Source organism: Aquarana catesbeiana, linkage group LG02 (genome assembly GCF_042186555.1).
Source record: "Aquarana catesbeiana isolate 2022-GZ linkage group LG02, ASM4218655v1, whole genome shotgun sequence".
Taxonomy (NCBI): Eukaryota; Metazoa; Chordata; class Amphibia; order Anura; family Ranidae; genus Aquarana; species Aquarana catesbeiana.
Genome location: NC_133325.1, coordinates 328,544,673 through 328,566,648, shown reverse-complemented (window position 1 = coordinate 328,566,648; position 21,976 = coordinate 328,544,673). Strand labels below are relative to the sequence as shown.

The window sequence follows — 21,976 nt, the reverse complement described above, 5'->3', positions numbered from 1 at the left end:
AGCCCCCGCTCCTCTCCCCCTCCTCTCCTCGGCATTGTGACTGCGGGTGCCCGGCTGTAGCTTCACAGCCGGGCACGCACTGCGCATGCACAAGCTGCGCTGTGATTGGCCGGGCAATCTTCTGGGACCTGTGACGTGTCCCAGAAGATTGCACGGAGGGAGGGGGAGATATGAACATTCTTCCAGCTCCGCGGAGGAAGAAAGAGCTGGATGCCCCTAAAAAGAGGGTATCCCCCCCCCCCCCACCCCAAAAAAAATGACATGCCAAATGTGGCATGTCAGGGGGTCACCTTCACTTAAAGCAGAAGTTCCATTTTTGGGTGGAACTCCGCTTTAATACAATCAACAAAACAGTGCCAATTCCACTCCAAGTAGCTTGTGTGCCCTTCACCAGATGTACTCTCAACTGGGATTAGTAACCGTACAATGAAGTATGGTCTTAACACGCCTGTGTCCCACCAATGTGGACTAAAGTAAGTTTCCCCTCAAATTTCTGGATGTCACAGGTACTCCACACCACCTTCATGTATAAACTCTGCTCCTCTCAAAACCTCCATTCAGCTTTACAGCCATGGCCAAAAGTTTTGAGAATGACACAAATATAAAATTTTCACAAGGTCTGCTGCCTCAGTTTTTATGATGGCAATTTGCATATACTCCAGAATGATATGAAGAGTGATCAGATGAATTACATATAATTGCAAAGTCCCTCTTTGCCATGAAAATGAATTTAATCCCATAAAAAACATTTCTACTGCTTTTGTGAAGACGGCTTCAGGGCGCCCAAGAAAGTCCAGCAAGCGCCAGAGCCATATCTTACAGTTGGCTAAGCTGTGGTATCGGGGCACCACCAGTGCAGAGCTTGCTCAGGAGAGGCAGCAGCTGCACGCACAGTGAGGCAAAGACATTTGGAGGAAGGCCTGGTGTCAAGCCACTTCTCTCCAAGAAAAACTTCAGGGACAGACTGATACTCTGCAAAAGGTACAGGGATGGGACTGCTGAGGACTGGGGTAAAGTCATTTTCTCTGATGAATCCCCTGATTGTTTGGTGCATCAGGAAAAAACCTTGTCTGGAGAAGAAAAGGTGAGTGCTACCACCAGTCCTGTGTCATGCCAACAGTAAAGCATCCTGAGACCATTTATGTGTGGGGTTGCTTCTCAGCCAAGGGAGTGGGCTCACTCACAATTTTGCCTAAGAACACAGCCATGAATAAAGAATGGTACAAAAACATCCTCTGAGAACAACTTGTCCCAACCATGCAAGAACAGTTGATGGTGATGAACAATGCATTTTCCAGCATGATGGAGCACCTTGCCATACAGGAAAATGATAACCAAGTGGCTTGGGGAATAAAACATTGAAATTTTGGGTCCATGGCCAGGAAACTTCCCAGACCTTAATCCCATTGAGAATTTGTGGTCAATCATCAAGAAGCGGGTGAAAAAAAAAAAAAAAAAAACCCCAACAAATTCTGCCAAACTCCAAGCATTGATTATGCAAGTATGGGCTGTCATCAGTCAGGATGTGGCCCAGAAGTTGACTGACAGCATGCCAGGGTGAACTGCAGGGGTCTTGAAAAAGAAGGGTCAAAACTGCAAATTGTGACTCTTTGCATAAACTTAATGTAATTGTCAATAAAAGCCTTTGACACTTATGAAATGCTTGTAATTACACTTCGGTATACCATAGTAACATATTCTAAAAACACTGAAGCAGCAGACTTTGTGAAAATTAACATCTGTGTCTTTTAGCCACAACTGTACATACAAAGGAAAGAGTCACAATACATAGTGCTTTATCCTATTATACTCTAGGGAACATTGTCTGCATCTATTGCTGGATTGATACACATGCGGATATAGCTTGGTGCGCTAGGAGCACCTGATTAATGTGAGTCTATATCTGGAGTTTTTTTTGTTTTTTTTTAATAAATTGGTTTTAAAGAGGATAAAGCACTATGTATGGTGATTCTTCCTTTGTATGTATGGCTGAGTGGAGGTATTCAGAGGAGCAGAGTTTATACATGAAGGTGATACGGAGTACCTGTGACATCCAGAAATTCAGAGGAAACTTACTTTAGGCTACATTGGTGGGACACAGGCGTATTAGGACCATGCTTCATTGCAGGGTCACTGATTCCAGGTGACGGTATGTCTGGTGGAGGGCACACAAGCCACTTGGAGTGGAATTGGCATGGTTTGGTGGATTGAATTAAGAAGTGGGCGAAGAGTAATCTACACTAAATATTGTTTTTCTATCACTACTGCACCCTATTATGAAGTGACTTTTGAGACTATCTTCATTTCAATTTTGATTCTATTTTTATTGTTTTTTTTTTTTTTTTTTTGTAGAGGACATTACGCATTTAGTTGTTCATTTATGGTGGTCATGTACACCAGTGTGTTTACAATATTTAAGTGAGGAACGCTAGAACACTGTTATATTGTATTTGCTATATTTGTGAAGTATGGCACCAGTTTGTTTATATATCTTTTGACACATGCATATGAGAGTGTGTGGAAGGTGTGGGCGAATCACTATACTTACCTTTCATAGTTTAACACATAGCAGCTTGCAAGATTTAGCATTTTTATAGATCTAAACATTGTTAGAACCATTTCAAGAGAAATAATTAAAAAAATAAAGTAGTATTGCCTTGGGGAAGAAACACTCCCAGGGCTGTAACATACAACTACCGGTCAGATTCATGTTAAGTGCTTTAGGTTCCGGACCTTTACTGTCTGACTCATTGAATGAGCTTGTATGTTCGTAAACGCCTAACATTTTTGTAGAAAAAAATAAAAATAAAAACCCACACACACGCACACAAAATGATAATTAGAAAATCAAACAGGGTTAGTAAAAGGGATTCCATTATAAAAAGCACTAACCCAGATAATCCAGGAGTCCACAGTTCCAAACATGGCTCTGTCTTCTTCCACCGCTTGTCTGATTTCTTCCACATTGTCCACTAGCACTAGTCCAAGGCACTAGTCCAAGGCACTAGTATTGCCTTGGGGAAGAAACACTCCCAGGGCTCTAACATACAACTACCGGTCAGATTCATGTTAAGTGCTTTAGGTTCCGGACCTTTACTGTCTGACTCATTGAATGAGCTTGTATGTTCGTAAACGCCTAACATTTTTGTAGAAAAAAATAAAAATAAAAACCCACACACACGCACACAAAATGATAATTAGAAAATCAAACAGGGTTAGTAAAAGGGATTCCATTATAAAAAGCACTAACCCAGATAATCCAGGAGTCCACAGTTCCAAACATGGCTCTGTCTTCTTCCACCGCTTGTCTGATTTCTTCCACATTGTCCACTAGCCACCGCAGCTTTACTGCACTGAAATAGGTGCTCAGTGGAAGACCAGTTCGATTCTGAAAACATACATAGAGGGCAAAACTTAAAGTTATTAACTTATTAGTTATTATTTCTTTTGTATGTTTAATAATAGGATTTTTTAAAACAGCTTACCTGTAAAATCCTTTTCTTTCGAAGGACATCACGGGACACAGAGCCTCAGTAGTTACTGATGGGTTATATAGGTATCACTGGTGATTGGACACTGGCACACCCTATCAGGAAGTTCAACCCCCTATATAATCCCTCCCCCTTGCAGGGATACCTCAGTTTTGTAGCCAAGCAATATAGTGTATTAAAAGAGGGGCGGGACCTCTGTGTCCCGTGATGTCCTTCGAAAGAAAAGGATTTTACAGGTAAGCCGTTTTAAAAAATCCTATTTTCTTTCTCGAACATCACGGGACACAGAGCCTCAGTAATTACTGATGGGATGTCCCAGAGCAATGCTACCTGAGGGGGGAACCACGACCAAGTAGGGTGCAATCAGACCTGAGGACCCTGTACCGCTGCCTGCAGCACACTACGCCCAAAGGCAATATCCTCATGCCTTCTCACATCCACCTGATAGAATCTGGTGAATGTATGAACTGAAGACTAGGTTGCGGCCTTGCAGATTTGAGCCATAGAGGCCTGGTGATGCACTGCCCAAGAAGCACCAATAGCCCTTGTGGAGTGTGCCCTGATCTGAAACGGAGGAATCTCCTGTTTCAAACCGTAAGCTTGAATGATCAACTGTAGAATCCATTTAGAAATGGTAGCTTTTGACGCTGCCTGTCCTCTATTGGGACCCTCTGGCAGCACAAACAAAACATCCATCTTGCGGATCTGAGCAGTTGCCCCTAGATAGGCCTTAACTGCTCTTACTACATCCAACGAATGTAGAGATCTCTCTTCCGGAGAACAGGGATCTGGAAAAAAGGAAGGTAGAACAATGTCTTGGTTTAAATGAAAATCAGAAACCACCTTCGGTAAAAAACTAGGATGAGGGCGTAGTACCACTCTATCCTTGTGTATAATCAAATAAGGCTCCTTACAGGAAAGAGCTGCTAATTCTGATACTCTTCTAGCAGAAGAGATGGCCACCAGAAAAATTAATTTCCTTGTCAACAAGACCAAAGGAATCTGACTTATTGGTTCAAAAGGCTGTTTCTGTAACACAGCCAGGACCAAGTTCAAGTCCCAGGGGTTTAGAGGCGCTTTAACCGGAGGATTAAGACGCATCACCCCCTGCATAAAGTTTCGGACCAAAGAATGCGAAGCAAGTGGCCGCTGAAATAATACTGATAAAGCAGAGACCTGGCCCTTGATGGTACTCAAGGCCAGCTTCATCTTTAATCCTAATTGTAGAAAATCAAGAATTCTACCTATGACATATTTCCTGGGATGCCAACCTCTGGATTCACACCAGGTTATATAAGCTTTCCAGACTCTATGATAAATCATCCTGGAAGCTGGCTTCCTTGCATTAATCAAGGTAGATATGACAGGACCTGACAGCCCACGACTCTTCAGAACGTGGGTCTCAATAGCCAAAACGTCAAATTTAGCGTTTGTAAGGCAGGATGGAACACTGGACCTTGAGATAACAGGTCTGGGCGTACCGGTAGGGTCCACGGGGAACCTACTGTCATCCTTACTATTTCTGCATACCAAGTCCTTCTGGGCCAAGCGGGGGCCACCAGAAGTACCGACTTCCTTTCCTGCCTGATCCTGCGAAGGAGTCGTGGTAGTAGCAGAATAGGCGGGAATGCAGAAATCAGTGAGAACCGATGCCACGGAATCACCAACGCATCCGTCCCGCATGCAAGAGGATCTTTTGTCCTTGCCACAAATCTGTCTATCTTTTTGTTGAATCGGGATGCAAAGAGATCTACATCTGGAACCCCCCCATCTTTGGCATATGGTCCAAAAGACGTCGGGATGCAGAGACCATTCCCATGGAAGTAACTGCTGGCGACTTAGATAGTCCGCCTGCCAATTCTCTATTCCCGGGATGAAAACTGCCGATATGCATGGCACATGCATCTCTGCCCAGACTAAGATCTGGTTCACCTCTTTTTGAGCAGCTCGGCTCCGGGTGCCTCCCTGATGATTGACATAAGCCACTGCTGTGGCATTGTCGGACTGGATCCTGACCGGACAACCCTGTAGCCTGATAGTCCAGGCCTTTAGAGCGAGATGTATCGCCCGGATCTCCAGAATGTTGATGGGTAAGGTCCTCTCTATCTTGGACCATACCCCTTGGACTGCAGCCTGTGACAGCTATACCCTGAGCCCTTAATCTGGCCAGAGGAGGAGCCAAGATCCTTGTGAACACTCGAGGTGCAGTGGCTATCCCGAAAGGCAGAGCCACAAACTGGAAATGGCGCCCTCCTACCTCGAAGCGTAGAAACTTCTGATGAGCAGGAAAAATGGGCACATGCAGATATGCATCTCTGATGTCTATTGATGCCAGAAATTCTCCTCCCTGCAGGGTGGGAACTACTGTTCGAATTGATTCCATGCGGAAGGATTGAATCCTTAGGAATCGGTTCAGATCCCTTAAGTCCAGAATGGGCCTGACATCCCCATTTGGCTTTTGGACCGTAAAAAGGTTGGAATAGAAGCCCAATCCCTGGTCCTTTGCGGGAACTATCATAATGACCTCCTGCGACAAAAGTCGCTCTAACGCTAGAAGGAGCGACTGCTTCTTCTCTGGGTCTCTGGGAACACTTGATCTGAGGAACCGAGGAGAAGGGAATTCCTGAAACTCCAGCTTGTACCCTAAGGTTACCGTGGAGATTACCCATCTGTCCTGGAAGTCCTCCTGCCAGAGCTCTGAGAACTGTCGCAGTCTTCCCCCCACTCGAGTGAGCGGGGGCGCCCCCTCATGCAGAGGTCTTAGTGTTTTGCCTAGTAGGCTTCTTTCCCCAGGACTTCTTTTGTCCCTGGGGTTGACTCTTGTCTCTGGACCCCGATGGAGGCGGCCGTCGAGACTGCCTGGAGGCTGAAGCCCCCCGCGCTGGGGAAAGAGTCCGTTTGAAAGAGGGACGCTTACTCTTCTTCTTGACAGGTAAGAGAGTGCTTTTCCCACAAGAGATTCTCTTGATATAGTTATCCAAGTCCTCTCCAAACAACCTTGCACCACGAAATGGAAACCCAGCCAGTAGCTTCTTATGTGGTGCTTCGGCTGACCAATTTTTCAACCATAGGATTCTACTTATATGCACCAACCCCAGTGAAAGACGGGAGGTTTGCACGATAGAATCTCTAATGGCGTCAACCACAAAGCATAAGGCCGCTGGAAGGTTAGCAAACCCCTGGGCCTGCCGTTCAGGTAATGCTTTGATGACCTGCTTAACATGGTCTCTTAAGTATTGACAGACTCCAATCGCTGCTACTGCAGGTTGGGCCACAGATCCTGCTAAGGAGAAAACATCCTTCAATAGGGATTCCATCCTTTTATCTACAGGATCCCTGAGCATCTGAGCATTGTCTACAGGACAAGTCAGGCCATTATTTACGGAGGAAATGGCGGCATCAATAGCCGGTATTCCCCACATTTTAATAAATTTTTCTTCCATCGGATAAAGTGTTGAAAACTTTCTCGGCGGAAAAAAACGTTTGTCTGGGTGATCCCACTCAGAATGAATGAGCTTTTCAAGTAAAGTATGAACAGGAAAAGCATGTGCTGCTTGGAAAGGTTTCAGTGACCCCAAAGCAGAAGAGGATTCTTTAGCAGTTTCAGGTATGGGCAACTTAAATGTGGATCGGACCAATCCAGTGAGGATCTGCACTAAGACTTTCTCCTCTTGGGAAGTCGCAGAGGGTCCCTCTCCACCTGATTCCTCCGAAGAGGAATCATCCGTCCCATCCCGATCCTCTGAAAGGGATTCATCTCCTTTATCCCAGAGCTCCTCTGTCTGAGGGTCTTGGGGAACAGAGGAAAGCCTAGTGCGTTTTCTTCCACTGATTGAAGACGTAATCACGGCCATTAATCTTTCCTCTAGACCATTAATGGTTGAGGAAAAAACATCTTGTGTAATATATACAGGGGCTGAAGTGCCAGAAGCAGGTGTAGCCCCTGACCCCGATGGCTCTCCCTAGCTAGCCGTCCCTGGCCCATCTTTAGGGGGGGAGGATGCTGCCGACAGGGGGCCCTCAGAACCTGAACGAGATCCCCTAGTGTCTCTGGTTCCTGGGGTGCTTGAACCTCTTCTACCCACAGTGCAAAGCAACAAAGTGTGAGGTATACAAATGAACACTGCCCGCTGAGCGATGTAGTCTGGCTAAAAGCCTTGCTACCCAATGCTCAGTCTGGTGTTACTTTAGTAAATGCTGCCTAGGAGAATGCCTGTGTCCCACCTTACATGCGACCGTCAGCTCTGTGTCTCTCAGAAGGCTGTGTGCACCTGTACAGAGTGCCTTTAATAGCCTGCAGCTGGCCTGAGTGGGAGTCTAAGCACCTGTGCTGACGTCCCGCCCCCTCCTCTACCGCCCCCCCCCCTTGAGTTTTGAAAAAAACGAGCGCATCCCGCACTGGCCGACTCTCTTGTCATGCTTCTGGAGAAAGGCTGGGGATGGGGGGGGGGGAGGGAGAGAGGCTGGTAACAAAATCTGCCTGAGCGGCTATCTTCAGAGATGGTGGCCATTAGGCCGCAGAGCCCGGGTGGTATAACCACTTTCTAGACCCCTGTGGCCCCTCTCTAGCCTGGGGGGGGGGAACATTCAAACATGAGAAATCCCCCCTTCCATCTTACCTTTTTGCAGCCTGCTTGAGACGCTGGGACATGAACAGCGATGAAAACACTGAGACAGTCAGCATGTGCAGGTTTGTGCTCTTGGCAGCCCCCGGTGGTCACAATAGGCATAGCATGCATTTACCTTAAAGGAGAAAAGCCACTAGAACTCAAAAATTCTGTGGAATCTCCTCTTACCTTATCCAGCTGCAGGGTGCTGTTTACACAGACCCAATCTTCACCTCTCACGGTGGGCTCCGTTTGAAAAAACCATCAGAGACTGGGGCCTCCTACGAATAGGGGGATCCAACAGTTCTGGGACCGTAAAGCACCTCGCCAGAAATTAGGAAGTTTAAAGCCATTTTCTGATCTGCGGGGTCCAGCTCTCTAAAAAGAGAAGCGTTACGGGTAAAACCTCGTTTCTTCGGACACGAGGCCCGGGTACCATTCAATTCGGCCATGAAAAGACACTTTGAATGGATCCGGTTCGCCTGGCTTGCCCCAGTATAGGATATAGGATATTCCCTTTGGAGCTCAGCACAGGACATCTTTACACGTCCATCACCTAAGACACTGGCGTAAAAACTGAGGTATCCCTGCAAGGGGGAGGGATTATATAGGGGGTTGAACTTCCTGATAGGGTGTGCCAGTGTCCAATCACCAGTGATACCTATATAACCTATCAGTAATTACTGAGGCTCTGTGTCCCGTGATGTTCGAGAAAGAAAAAAAAGTTAAAGTTTAACCACTTTGGGACTTCATGCACACGTCACTGTACTGCATTGCACTAAAATATACATAAATTATCCAGGCAAAACATATTCTTTTAAAAAATTTAACAAAAGAACATATTCTTTTAACACTTGTCACCTGACAAAAAGGTAATAGGAGTCTTCCTAATGCGGGCACAGACAACAATAAAAACTTGACAGAAATTTCACACTACTAAAAATATGTAGTATTCTGTAAAACACCTGTCAAATAGACAGTAAGTGAGGGAAGTTATCCCCCAAATAGGGACACAGCAATAATAAACTCTCCACCCACAATTAAACTCTACAGAAAAAGCTTTGGCTAGGTTTGGGATCTAAAGTGGAATTAAACCCGCCTATTGTTTACAGCCAAGGAATCTGCCATCTTGACCTCTGTTTCATCTTTAAATGCCATGGTTCCGCACATCAGTTAAGAACACCAGACATTGAATGGTTTGACAATTTGGTCCACACTGTTAAATCAATGGGTTTAGTTCTGCTTTAGGGCCGGTTCCCACTGGTGTGATGTCTGTCACTGGCTGTGATTCGCACCGCACTGCAGTGCAAATGACATGCAATCTCTGTGCAATGCAATTTCAGCCATACAGATAGTATGGCTGAATTTGCATCACATTCGAACCAAACTCGCACAGGACCCTTTTTTTTTGGTTTGCAGCAGAATTGGATCGCATGTTCACACCCATGCAATCCGATTTGTGTCCGAATTTACAGTTCGCACTGTGATATGCAAACTGATTTGGGGGCATCGTTAACTTTAAATTGACACTCCCAGCAGTTTGCAAGGTCAGTGTGAACTGCTGCCAGGAGACATGCAATGTCTGGATTCGCAGGGTTCCCGAATCGCTGCAGTGTGAACCGAGCCTCAAGCAAAAAAATAAATAATCGGCACATAATGGCAAGGTCTAACAAAATTAAAGCAGAACTTTACCCATAACAACTTGATAAAAAATTATGTTTTTTAGCAAGGAACATAGATTCTACATGAATAATTATGCTACCAAAATTAGTGTGTACTGTAAATTGCCTTCAGCCTTGTTCCTGTTTCTTTTTGCTGAAGCCCTGAGCCCCAGCTGTAAATCAGTGCCCATTAGTGATGCCAGTCAGTGCTGCTTTTCAGTGCCCATCAGTGCTTGCTCTTCAGTGCCACTCATCAGTGCCCACAAGTGCCACCAATGTGCCCATCAGTGCCACCTATTAGTGCCCATCAGTGGGGCATACTAGTGCCTCATCAGTGCCACCTTATCAGTGCCACCTCATCAGTGCCCATCAGTACAGCCTATCAGTGCCCATCAGTGAAGGAGAAAAATTACTTATTTACAAAATTTACCAAAAATAAAAAAAATACAATTTTTTTTTTTTTTTTTAGCAAAAAATAAAAAACCCAGCTGTGATTAAATGCCACCATAAGAAAGCTCTATTTGTGTGAAAAAAAATTTAAAATGTAATTTGGGTACAGTGTTGCATGACTGCGCAATTGTCATTTAAAAAGCGTGACAGCGCTGAAAGCTGAAAACTGTCCTGGGCAGGAAGGAGGGTAAAAGTGCCCAGTAGGCAAGTGGTTAAGTAAGGCAATTTCCTTTTGCCTAATCTATCATCAAATATTTCTTAAGGACTTTAATTATCTGGTTTTAAGCATAGTTGCAGATAATACCTTAAACAACAATCTTGGCAGCTTTGTTCTAACTTAAGAAGAGGACCAAAAAGTATAAGGAAAGACATTGAAGCATCAGAGACCATACGTTTAATTGTTTGCATTGCAGGTGCAGATTAATTGGGGTTCTGCTAATGCTGCATTCATTCACAGCAGCGCAAAAGGGTTTTTGGTAAAGCATAGGGGTAAGGGGGGGGGGGGGATTTCCATCTGCTTCAAAACCAATAGGTTTTCCCCCATCCACAAATTAAATGCGAAGAACAATAAAACAAGGCCCTTAGTGAATTCACTGTCATTTTTTGATGAAGCTGCTGGTGACTTTATCAGAACGATGTATAGGCTAGTTCATTTGCAAGTAAAATCCAAGAGTCAGTTTGCACAAGCTTTAAGTTAAACTGAATACATGGTGCAGTGGGTGACAGCATAACCACCAATTGGAAAGTAGCTCTTTCTAGACATCTGCAATCACCCAAGCATTCACAAGACATACAAGTTTAAAGGAAACCTATCATAAGAGAGGCATAAAGGTTTTCTTTGCTGACCTCTGCTTGTGAAAATGCCATTTGCCTGGCAGTTACGTTGACACTTTTGCTTTGAGGTGAGTAAATGACTTACAAATACTTTTCTCCAATATTCTTGCTTACCTGCTATGGTTCATGGATGCAGAAAATATTTATGCTAAAAAGGTCTGCAAAATGGCCAAGCACCAAGCAGTTACAGCAATGGTAGCTCCCATATTTCTCAAATGACAGGTCTACATTAAACAATGCTAAAAAGGCATAATTATACCAAAATATGCATCAGGTAAATTATCTACAGTGCAGCTTCCATCACTGCTCAAAACACAAATGTAGCAGCTCAAGGGCCCTTTACCCAGAAATGTTAGGGCAGTAACTCCACAAAATCAGATTTCTCAGTTGTGAGTGGAGCAGGGCAGACGTTGATAGCCATCATAGATGCTTTTCTAGGTATATATAAAAAAAAAAAAATCTCCCCAGCTGCACTAATTTTCTACAGCATATAGTGCATGGCGCTGTTTGGGGCAATCTACAGTTTATATTAAAGCAAAGCATACAGCAAACTGCAGAGCAAGTTCTGAATACATTCCACAGGATATAAAATTGGTGATCTGAATTTAAAGAATACGCGTGTTTATAGCAGATTCACAACAAGGATGAACAAGGTCAGCACTGCTCAGATGCGATATCCAGTGGTTTCCAACTGTTCTCTGCAATTAGCTAAGTATCCACTAGATGTCATCATATACAAAAGATAAACACTTCGGATGCATCTATCAAAAATCGAAAAACCAGGTGTATATCTGTGTATAACATTTTTCACTGAAAAATCCCACAACATAGCAGGTACCACTGCTAAAATGTACAGATTTTATGGCCCTTCTTTAAGGCTGGTTACAAATGGTGGCAGTAATCATATAGCAACAATGTAAAAATCCCATGCTTCACCCAGTGTTAGCTGCCCTCCAACCTGGGGAAAACTATCAGGGGGAACTGCTGTGTCAAAACGAACTTTAGTTACTATTGTATTAATTAGCTTTAGTTACTGTTTGTTTTAGGCCATTGCTTCCTTCTGGTGTTGTTGTGAGCCTAATACCGATAGTGCAACACCGAAGCATGTGGAGCACAGCTTAGCATACATATGACATAAGCTGTGCTGAACCTACATGTCCTATATAGTTCCTACTTAGCTTAATTACTAGGTGGCAAGCATTGCCTGTACACAGCACTATTGTACTGCTGGGCTGTGTTACCCAGTACTATATACAGCAGAGATATCCAGGATAGAATGCAAAATGGCTTGTGCAATTATTTAAGACATTTAGAGGACAGTGTAAATGATTTAGTTATTAAGCTCATATTTAGTGCATAATGTTCAGTTGGAACATATATTATAAATACATTTGCCATTTTCACAAACTGAAGCCAAATTCCAAAAAACTAACAGATCCAGACTCCAATTGCTTGCAGTTAGTAAAATATCCACAAGATGTCAGCATATGCAGTTACATGCTAGATCTGTTTATTACAAAATATACATTATATGTCCAGGAACTGGCTCTGCTAAGCTGTCAGTGCTCCCCAGGACAACACTATCAAAACTGACAACTGAATCTCACATATGACTGCACCTACAGATATACAGAGCAGGACTAGCTTTTATCAGTCCGATAGACAGAAAAGTCTGCATAAAATAGTTGGCACTATCTTCCCAGAGAGAACAAAACATTTTGGGTATAATAGTATCACACCGCTTGGGGTGGAGGCAATTTTCATCTTGGGTGTCAGTGTGTCACAGGACCTCGGCCCAAATACACGGTTCTATCTCACAGGAGAATTTTGACCAGCCAATTTTTGGAATTTTGTGTGACATTATGTCCAATTTGCTTTTTTTCCTCCCTTTTTTTGATTTGTTCCAATACACACAAAGGGAATAAACGTGTATAGCAAAACATGTGTTACAGCAATACTTTTCTGTGAGAAATACTTGATTTTCTGGAAAAATGTCTGGGGTGACAACAATTTCGGCCATGACTGTATGATTGAGTGCCATGTCAAAAATCTGACGCATTTCGACCTATTCAGTCGTGGTCTTCTGGGAGATAGTTTCCTTTAAAAGATATAAATTTAACATTACCTTTTTAAAAAGCATATGTTATCACGCAGTGAATTATATGTACTCAATAGTACCATATTTACCGCCGATAGCTGCAATTTGAGTCCTCATAAACAGAGATTAAAATCAGTTGGATGATCCGGCAGGCTCCATGGCCGTCTCCACCTCCCGAGAGAAAGAAACTAGCCCAACGGGCTTACAAGAAACCACGCTTTGTACCAGTACAGAGAGAAGGGGAAAGAATGGCACCTGCAGTGGATTCCCAAATATTGACAATTTGTCAAGGAAAAGGTTTTTTAATTATTTATAAAAACTCATAACAGACTAATGAAAATACCTAACATGTAGTGTATATTTTATTATTAAATAAGTGCATTCTCAGTGTTGTCGGCAATATGTGAATGTATAAGGTGATGTTCAGAAATAGTTAATTGTGAACAATTACTGTGTATAAGTGGTGAATTGGGAGGGTAAAACCCTCATGGCATAAATAATTAAAGGAAAAAGGTGTGTGAAAAATGGAAAATGAATAAATAAATAAAATTGCATTGAAATGGTATGTGAATGTGTGTGAGTGGTGAATAAAAATCCAGATTGCATAGGTTAATTGAGTGCTATGAAGGGAGCCCACTGTGTACTTGGGCCAAAACGAATGATTGAAAGGTGACTGACCACAGAGTGTTGAATATAAATGTGAGAACAAATGTGCAAACGATCCTAAAACAAAAAGTGAAAAAAAAAATCATTGTAAGTGACATCATTTACCTTAAACACTGGTGTGATTGGTATAGACCGTCAATTTCAATGAGGTGTATTGTCTGACTGCAAGTGTGCAAAAGAGATAAAGGCTCTTCAACAAGATAATTAAAGAGCCAAATGATTAGGATGAATATTAAATTCAATAAACTTCCAATAATGATGACCCGACCTGACTCCATGGCCAAAAAAGCCAACAAGCGAATCAGTTGTGCATAGTAATGATCTACTACTTACATTTCACCATTTGTTTGTAGGGACCATCTATCCAGGTCATGTGTTGGATCACAATTTGATCCTCACATAGACTGGCATATATATGGAGCCTCCTATAATCATGGGAAATCCAAAGCAGTTCCCTTCCAAGTAATAGCTGATAGCCCTGACCGCCGCCGTTACCTCCGCCGCAAAGCACGTGACGTCACGACATCTCGTGCACGCAGGGCATCCTGCGCATGCGCGGTTTGCAGTAAGTGTCCAGAGATAATCAAAGGACGCCGCTGGCAAGAGTGCTCACCCTAGCGGCCAAAAGGGGCATGGCTGCCATACAAGCATAATGTGGGGAATGCGGACGGATCCACATCCCCCTTTCTTGCCGGGAAGCCAGAATGGGCCAGGACTCAACCCAAGGGAGAATGAAGACAGATGCCACGAATCCGCTGAACCCTGCAACTAATAAGAATCATAGTTAACCACATTAGTGTACAATATCAAAAAACATTATACTTTATTACTTCACTTGATTTAATTGTGTGTTTACCACTAGAGCAGTGTGTTCATTCAATACAATCCACCCCTCTGTAAATATAATTGCACAATTGGATTCCTTGGTTGGTAGTATGTACACTATACCTAGAGGGTTCCTACTGGGTTTTTCCTGATACAAAGTCTTTTAAAAACAGAGCATAAGATATGGACTCATTTAGGCCAGGATATGTAGTATCCATTGACTAAGGCTTGGTAATACCTGTTGCCAACATATTAAAACACATCTTATACATGCTTTGATGCTTCCATTGACTTCTATGGGCTCCCCCAACATACTAAAATGCAAAAAAGAAAACAGGACATGTCATTTGTACTCAGAGTTTCTAGTAGACCGTATTTGGGAAGGTATGCAGGGAAAATGGGAAAATTGACCTCAGGTGTGCCATAGTCACGTGGTCAGATTGCATAAAGGGGGCATACCCAAGTATAAGTAAAAGAGAAGAAAATAGAACAAAAAAGGGAAAGGGTGGCTGGACACAAGAGAAACATCGACAGGAAAAGGAGGATAGAGGGTGGGCTTAAAATACAGCCCCACTCCTCCTAAAAATCCAGGCTGACCAGCGGTCAGCCGTCCCATTTGTACTCAGTATGCCTAAAGGAGGCAAAAATAAAGACAGTAGGATGAGCTAGCAAACAGATTTATTGAAAGTAACCGTATGTAACATTAATCAGCCAAATGCATGAATGCCCGTGACATCTCAACATGTGGAGCTGGGATAACTCTGGAGAAGCATGCTGAATTCCACCTGCCTAACTTCTTAATTACGTGAACAGGGACCCCTTGGTGAGAAGCAGTGGAAAATGCACCTATCCTGAAAGAATGGCCGGAATAAGCATTGGGGTCCAAACCTAGGTTTGACAGCAGGGTGCGGCAATGTTTCATGAACTGTGCTGTGGAGAGGGGAGCACTAAGGAAAAGGTAATAGTGGACTATCCCTGGGTTTATCCGCTGTTACCACCATGAATTGGTCTAAGACTGTGACTGGGCACCAGGCATTGCTGGTCTTGAAAAATCTAATGTCAGTACCTGCTCCTGTCTGTTGCGTCTTGCAAGCGTCCAGATGCAACCGAAAATGATCGGGGTACCCAACTAACTGGTTGATCAAGAGTATACGGGATCTCGTCCCAGTACGAGTAACTCGCCCAGCCTGAGGAAACCATAGAAAGCTAGATACATGGCCGCCTCGAGGACCAAGCTGGGTAGCAGCTCGAAAGAAGACCTGGAAAGTATATCGGACATGCTCCAGAATACATGGCTTGTGAAGGGGAGTCTGCTAACCGTGGTAGGAGGGCTACTCTTCTGAAACCCCTTAAGAATGCCTTGATGGGATGTGCTGCAAAAATTGATGGTCTATTGGGGCCTTGCAAGGACAAAAGTGTGGGATTCCTGAATGATATGTCTTGATAGTGCTGTATGCCTTGGTCTAGCTGGCCAGTATGCCTAAAAGAGGGAAAAAAACCCCACGAAAGTAGGTGTGATTATGAAATGCTTAATGACCAACAGGTAACAACCTGTGGGCAACCAAGAGGACGTTCAGCTCCGAACACAGCCCTGAGAGAGACTGCAGATCCCTGGGCGGTGTCCAGGGTCTTCTAACCACAGGAAATCAACTAGAAAATGAATTATCCCCTAATCCCCCCTTGCAGTTACCAAAGATCCAATGGAGTGCTTGGCAAAGGTGTCAAATAAGCCAACACTGCTTTTGACCCGAAGGTTAACCTGGTAGCGAAATAACTTTTGCGCCATTTACCATGTCATTACCAGAGGGCAGGTCTGATGGAAGTAGCTTCAAAGCATTGGCAATATTAGTTTTGGATAGCCAAGTACCCCTGCCTAACTGTAGAATGTGCTGAATAGCTAGATCCACAGAAGAGTACTTCAACGAAAATACTTCAGAGCCATGCTCTGAACTCCCACGTGGGGTTGGAGGGATGAACGCAAATTTGTCAAATCTAAGGAAACACAAACTAGAGAACGTGATAATAGACAACCAGATCATGAAAAACAGCCCCTTTCGTGCCTACCTAAGTATACAGATGTAGGTGCAGAAATGACAAGACTAACAGCGTGTGAATATGAACCTAATGACAACCACCACCCTAGTGTATGCAGTAAGTAAGCCCGAGTAACCTGCAGCATCAAAACAGGTAATTAAAAATGAACACTCAGGGCTAAGGTACTCACAGACCGTGGTGGGTAGTCATACTGGTGTAATGAAATGAATGTGCATTGTGTGACATATGGTATACGGGCGAGAAGATTGCGGTCCAACAATCATTTAAAAGCGAAACCTCAGCCTGTATGGATCTGTAGATGTGACAGATCCTAAGATGTGAGCACTAGCTAACTATACCCATGTATAAGTAATGAAATGACCATAGGAGGATGGAAATGGCTACTGATATACATGCCGTGACTGCATGATACCCTAGTGACGAAACAGATGAAATGTGCCCAATGAGAACCGATGAGAAATGGGCCTACCTGAATACCAGCCCTACATCAGCGGGACGTAGGATGCCTCCCCCCCACCGAACACGACCATGGCTGCATGAACGACTAGTACCGAAAAGACAGAGAGCTGTGAGCAACCGTGCCCAGTGGAACTACAAGTTCCAGCACAACACATCCTGGGCGAAAGAAACTGTGGCTAGCATCCCCCAATACCCCAGAGACCGTTGAGGTCCTGAAAGCCCGGGCAGAGGTCCTGACAACCCTCAGGACTGCTAAATAAAAACATCAAATGCAACCCCAGAATGGCAGAATGATTCAACAGAAATGATGACATGGCATCGCATGAATCGACCACAGCAGTGGAGCTGCCCCACTAATCAAACCCCCCCCCCCCCCATTGATACTTGCCCTCAGCTCCCACCCCCCTCCCAGCCACTGGAACCTAGCAGAGAGAGAGAGAAAAAACCTGTTCCTCCCATGATAACCAAGAACAGCCTGTTGGTGACATCTGGTAACTGATGAAAAAGAAACAAACCGAATTGCCAACCCCAGTATGACAGAACATGGAAAAATGGAAATGAGATCCCCAGAACCAGATAGATTGGGCACAGCAGTGGCACCCCCATCATCCAGTGCCCCCCTCAACACTATGTTCCCCCGGACACCCCCCAAGGATAACCACAAACAGCTCTTCCAGGTGAGATCTGACAACTATTGCTACAATATATGTAAATACCAAGCAGTCGACTAATGAACCTGGTCAGGCTTGCACCCTAACCCCCCCCCACCCCCACACACCCCCCCCCCGTGACCTGCGGACCGCGAGGTGGGGAGAACCACCACAAGTCCAGTGCTACCCGAACCTACAGCAACAACCTGGTGAGCCAAGGGGGACTGACCGATAATACTGCCAGTGAGGCAGGATTTGATGACCCAGCCTGGGGTGACCAGACAGGTAGCCCCCAAACGGAACCATGCGAGTCGCCGACCTGTGTGTAGTGAAGTGCGGGCAGCCCCCTCCCCGTAGCCTCCCCCGCCCCGCATCATACCGCAGGCATCAGTGCCGGGAGAAAGAAAAATCCACTTGCTGCAGTACAACTCTGAGCTGCTGTCTTGTCGTATGGAAACCGGAAAGGAGACCAGCCGGAAGTGACGAAACCGGAAATAACGATGACATGAGAGAATTCCTAAACACATTCCTATAAACAGGGCTCATCAATAGTGGGTGCTGTAGGGACTACCAGCTGGATACTGGAAACATCACAGAAATGCACATATTCGTGAGCACACCAAGGATCCTCAAATATCATCCAAAAGCTTTTATTACAGAAAGATCACAAGCACAAAGTTTCGGAGCCTTGCAGGACCCCTTCGTCAGGCATGTAATCCTGTGTGATTGCACTTGTTCATGTGATGTGATCTTTCTGCAATAAAACCCTTTGGACAATATTTGAGGATCCTTGGTGTTCTGGCAAATATGTGCATTTATATGTTTCCTAATGCACAGCATTGCAGCGCTGAGTTGGGAACGGACTTCATTTTTTCTATTGGGGACCTTGACACATGCATTTTCATGTATTGGAACAAATGCAGTAGTGTAAATGGGTCATTAACACCAATGACAGGTAGTCACAAGTGAACTTGGTAACATCGCTTGCAACATAAAACATCCATAAATGAGAACCAGCTCTAAATGTCTGTAAGTGGGAGATCCTCCATAATCTGCCCTGTCTCCAGCATGTGTCTTGGCTTGAAAACCGTCAGCTAGGATGCGTGCTAGAGGCAGCAGATAAATGCGTATTTCCTGCAGACAGATAGTTTTCTGGTCATTTCTGGATAGTATAGGAATAAGTTACATTACCAAGATCACTGGCAAGTAAAGTTTTTTTTGATGGTATGGCACAATGCTGGGGCACCTTCCATTTGCTTTTTAGTGCATTACAAAGATTCACATTCTGAAGGGGAAAGCTGCAAAGCTGTGGATACCTTTTGCTTAAACAGCAAAGAGAACATTTATCAGGAATCCAGTATAAGTTACACTGGTTTGTGTTTACAGTTCCATCAACAGTAACTACTACAATTGCTGTGTGCATAATTACTAGCCAAACAGATAATAATGACTGCTCAGGTTCTAGCCAACTCTTATTATGCACAATGATATTGAAGCTTGTAAACTTTGTGAAGATCCCCTCACAATTAATTCCTTAAATTCTGTGACACTTATTCATTATGCTCTGTGAGTAGGCACTGCTGTGTCACACATTTCACAGAGCCTGTCTTCAGAACTACAAAGGTGCAGAGAGGAGGAGTTTCTGGAGATGGAGTCAGTACAGGAATCACTGCTTGCAAGCAAAGTACCATGGGAAATGTAGTCCTTGTAAATTAAACAGCAGAGGAGAAGCTGCAAAGCATGCAGGGAATCCAGGAAGTTGTGGGAAGAGATGGCCAGCAGACAGGCAGAACTCACAACATGAAAGATTTTATCAAGTAAATGAATATTGGATTGTCAAACATAACTATTTTTTCTAGCTTTATGACACTTTTGATTTTTGAAAAATTAAAATGTATTCTGTGATTGGAGAACTTCTTTATTGGCGCTCCACACACCTATGCACGTATTCACAAAAAGTGCACAAGAATGCATGGTACCAAAAGTGCAAAACGAACAAAGCTCAAAATGATACATGCCACTTTTGTCATGTGAAATGAATGAGTGCCAAGGGTGACAGTGTGCATAAAACATGCATATGTGCAACATCCAATGTCGCGCTACACTTGTGTGAATTGGGCTTACAGGTGTTTTGTTCTCAAATTATTGCATATTTGATACTCCCATTTTCACGTATTTCCAAAATCTGCATCAAAGCACTCATAGAAGCTGTCCAATGAAATATGAGAACATTTAGATTAGTTGGGTAGATGCCCAACATTTCCCTCCTGTGACTAGTAAAAGCTCCATTCTTGGCATGTTATAAAAGTTTTGTAACTCCATGTTTATGATGCGTATCTTTACTACACAGAGTACTTACAATAAGCAACCCTGTATGAAGGGCATATACTGAAATAATGTAGCATGGTTCTCATCCATTACAGCGAGGAAAAAAAATTAAAACAAAAATATAAAACCTCAACATAAAAAAAAAAAAAAAAAAAAAAAAAAAAAAAAAAAACACACAAAAAAACATACACTAAAAAATATCTACAGGCTCGACCTACTCATTTTGACTTTATCAGTCATGCATTATATTGTATATCAAATATGATTTTTGATTGTGATTATGTTTCTTGTAGGTCTATATTTCCAGAGAAATAAATATGTAACCTTCGCAAGATATTATTTCAACTTGTAATGGGTGAATCTTAAAATATCTTGTGTGAATCCCCTGTGAAACAGATATTTACATATGGCAAGTTGTCTTTGAAAATGATGTGCAAATTTATTCCGGAGGAGGATTGGAGGGATATTTGGTCCTTTATGGCCACTAGTCCTAGGAATATATTAGCGCTGAAAAATTCTTAATGTGCTGGTACCTGACCCCCACACGCATATCTAAATATGTTCCTGGACATCCTCCTCTCTGCTTCAAGGGCTGTGGACAGGAGGGAATGATGGTACACATGTCCAAAAGTATAGAGGCTGTGAATAAGAGTTTATGTTCTAATACATAAGGTCCTCCAGTGTAATCTATGGGAGGATCCAGTCGAGGATTTTTTGAATAAGCCTATCTAGGCTGTACACAAAAAAACAGCAAAATTAGTTGGTTTTATTTTTCATGCCACCAAACAAGCTATTGTTCACTTCTGGAAGTCCCATTTGCTGAAGTCTCAGGACTTCAAAACCCGTTTGAATGGTATGATGGTCAACGAAAATATGATAACCATAGTGGAGGATAAAACAGGACTTGTTTTTGAAAACTTGGACCCCGTGGATAGATAATTTACAACTTAATTGTAGGATGTTGAATTTTGTATTTCTACCCCTATGGCTCTGGAATGACGAAGCATCAGGTGCGGAATGGGGGAATTTGCCCCCCTCCCCCCCCCACTACTGTGATGTAGCATTCCAGACAGTCCCTTCGTTTAGTTTCTTTCTCTCTTCTTACCCCTCTATTCCTCACATTTACTTCCTGTGTTTTTTTTCTCTTTCTTTTTTGCCTGACCTAGGATTTGCAACAAGGCCTTAGGCCCTCGTTCCTGCGTACACCATTCCCCCTTAGCTCAGTTAAGAAAATTGTATACACTAGTTCTATTTTATGAGCCTCCATCGCTTGTTCCACCCAGTCTCCTTTATGGTCCATTACACTAGAAACTTACCTACTTGATCAATTATACTTTGGCTTTCTAACAGCGAGGTCCCTCATTTGACATGGTTTGGGATGTACCTGTTGGATCTTTCTGTTGGGCCTTTATCTCTTCCAACCCTCTCCTTAAACTATGGCCCTCCAAACTATGAAGTGTGATTATTCTATGTACACGTTTTGGTTTACATTTGTATCCTTTAATAAAAACTTCAATAAAAATGTATTAAACGAGAAAACGATGCGCAAATTCCATGAAACACAGAGTAAAAAATGCCCAGGCCCAGCAAATATTTGCTGTGCCATTCGCACAGGAAATCATATTAAAAGACAGGATTTTCTGCTAAACTACCACTTTGGTTCTGTATAAATGTAGGAAATATTACATATGGTGTGGTAAATTCACATAAATACTCATGTGATATGTATTTTAAAAGGAGTCCATTCATTAAAGATGTAAAATATTTGTGTTTTGCGATATTTAGCACTAAAATTGTGTTTTTTATCACACTTTTTTTACAGGCTAAAACTGAACCAGGGGGAGATTGTTCT

At 43.4% G+C, this 21,976-nt stretch overlaps 1 protein-coding gene across 3 annotated transcripts in view; it reads right to left on the bottom strand.

Annotated features, from left to right (window-relative positions):
• The window catches only part of GK (glycerol kinase), a 119,223-nt gene that overhangs the window by 49,242 nt on the left and 48,005 nt on the right, over positions 1-21,976 (bottom strand). For all 3 annotated transcript variants that reach the window (XM_073614830.1, XM_073614832.1, XM_073614831.1), the window contains exon 6: positions 3,251-3,388. In XM_073614830.1, coding sequence (XP_073470931.1) covers positions 3,251-3,388 — 138 coding nt within the window. The remainder of the gene's footprint in view (positions 1-3,250; positions 3,389-21,976) is intronic.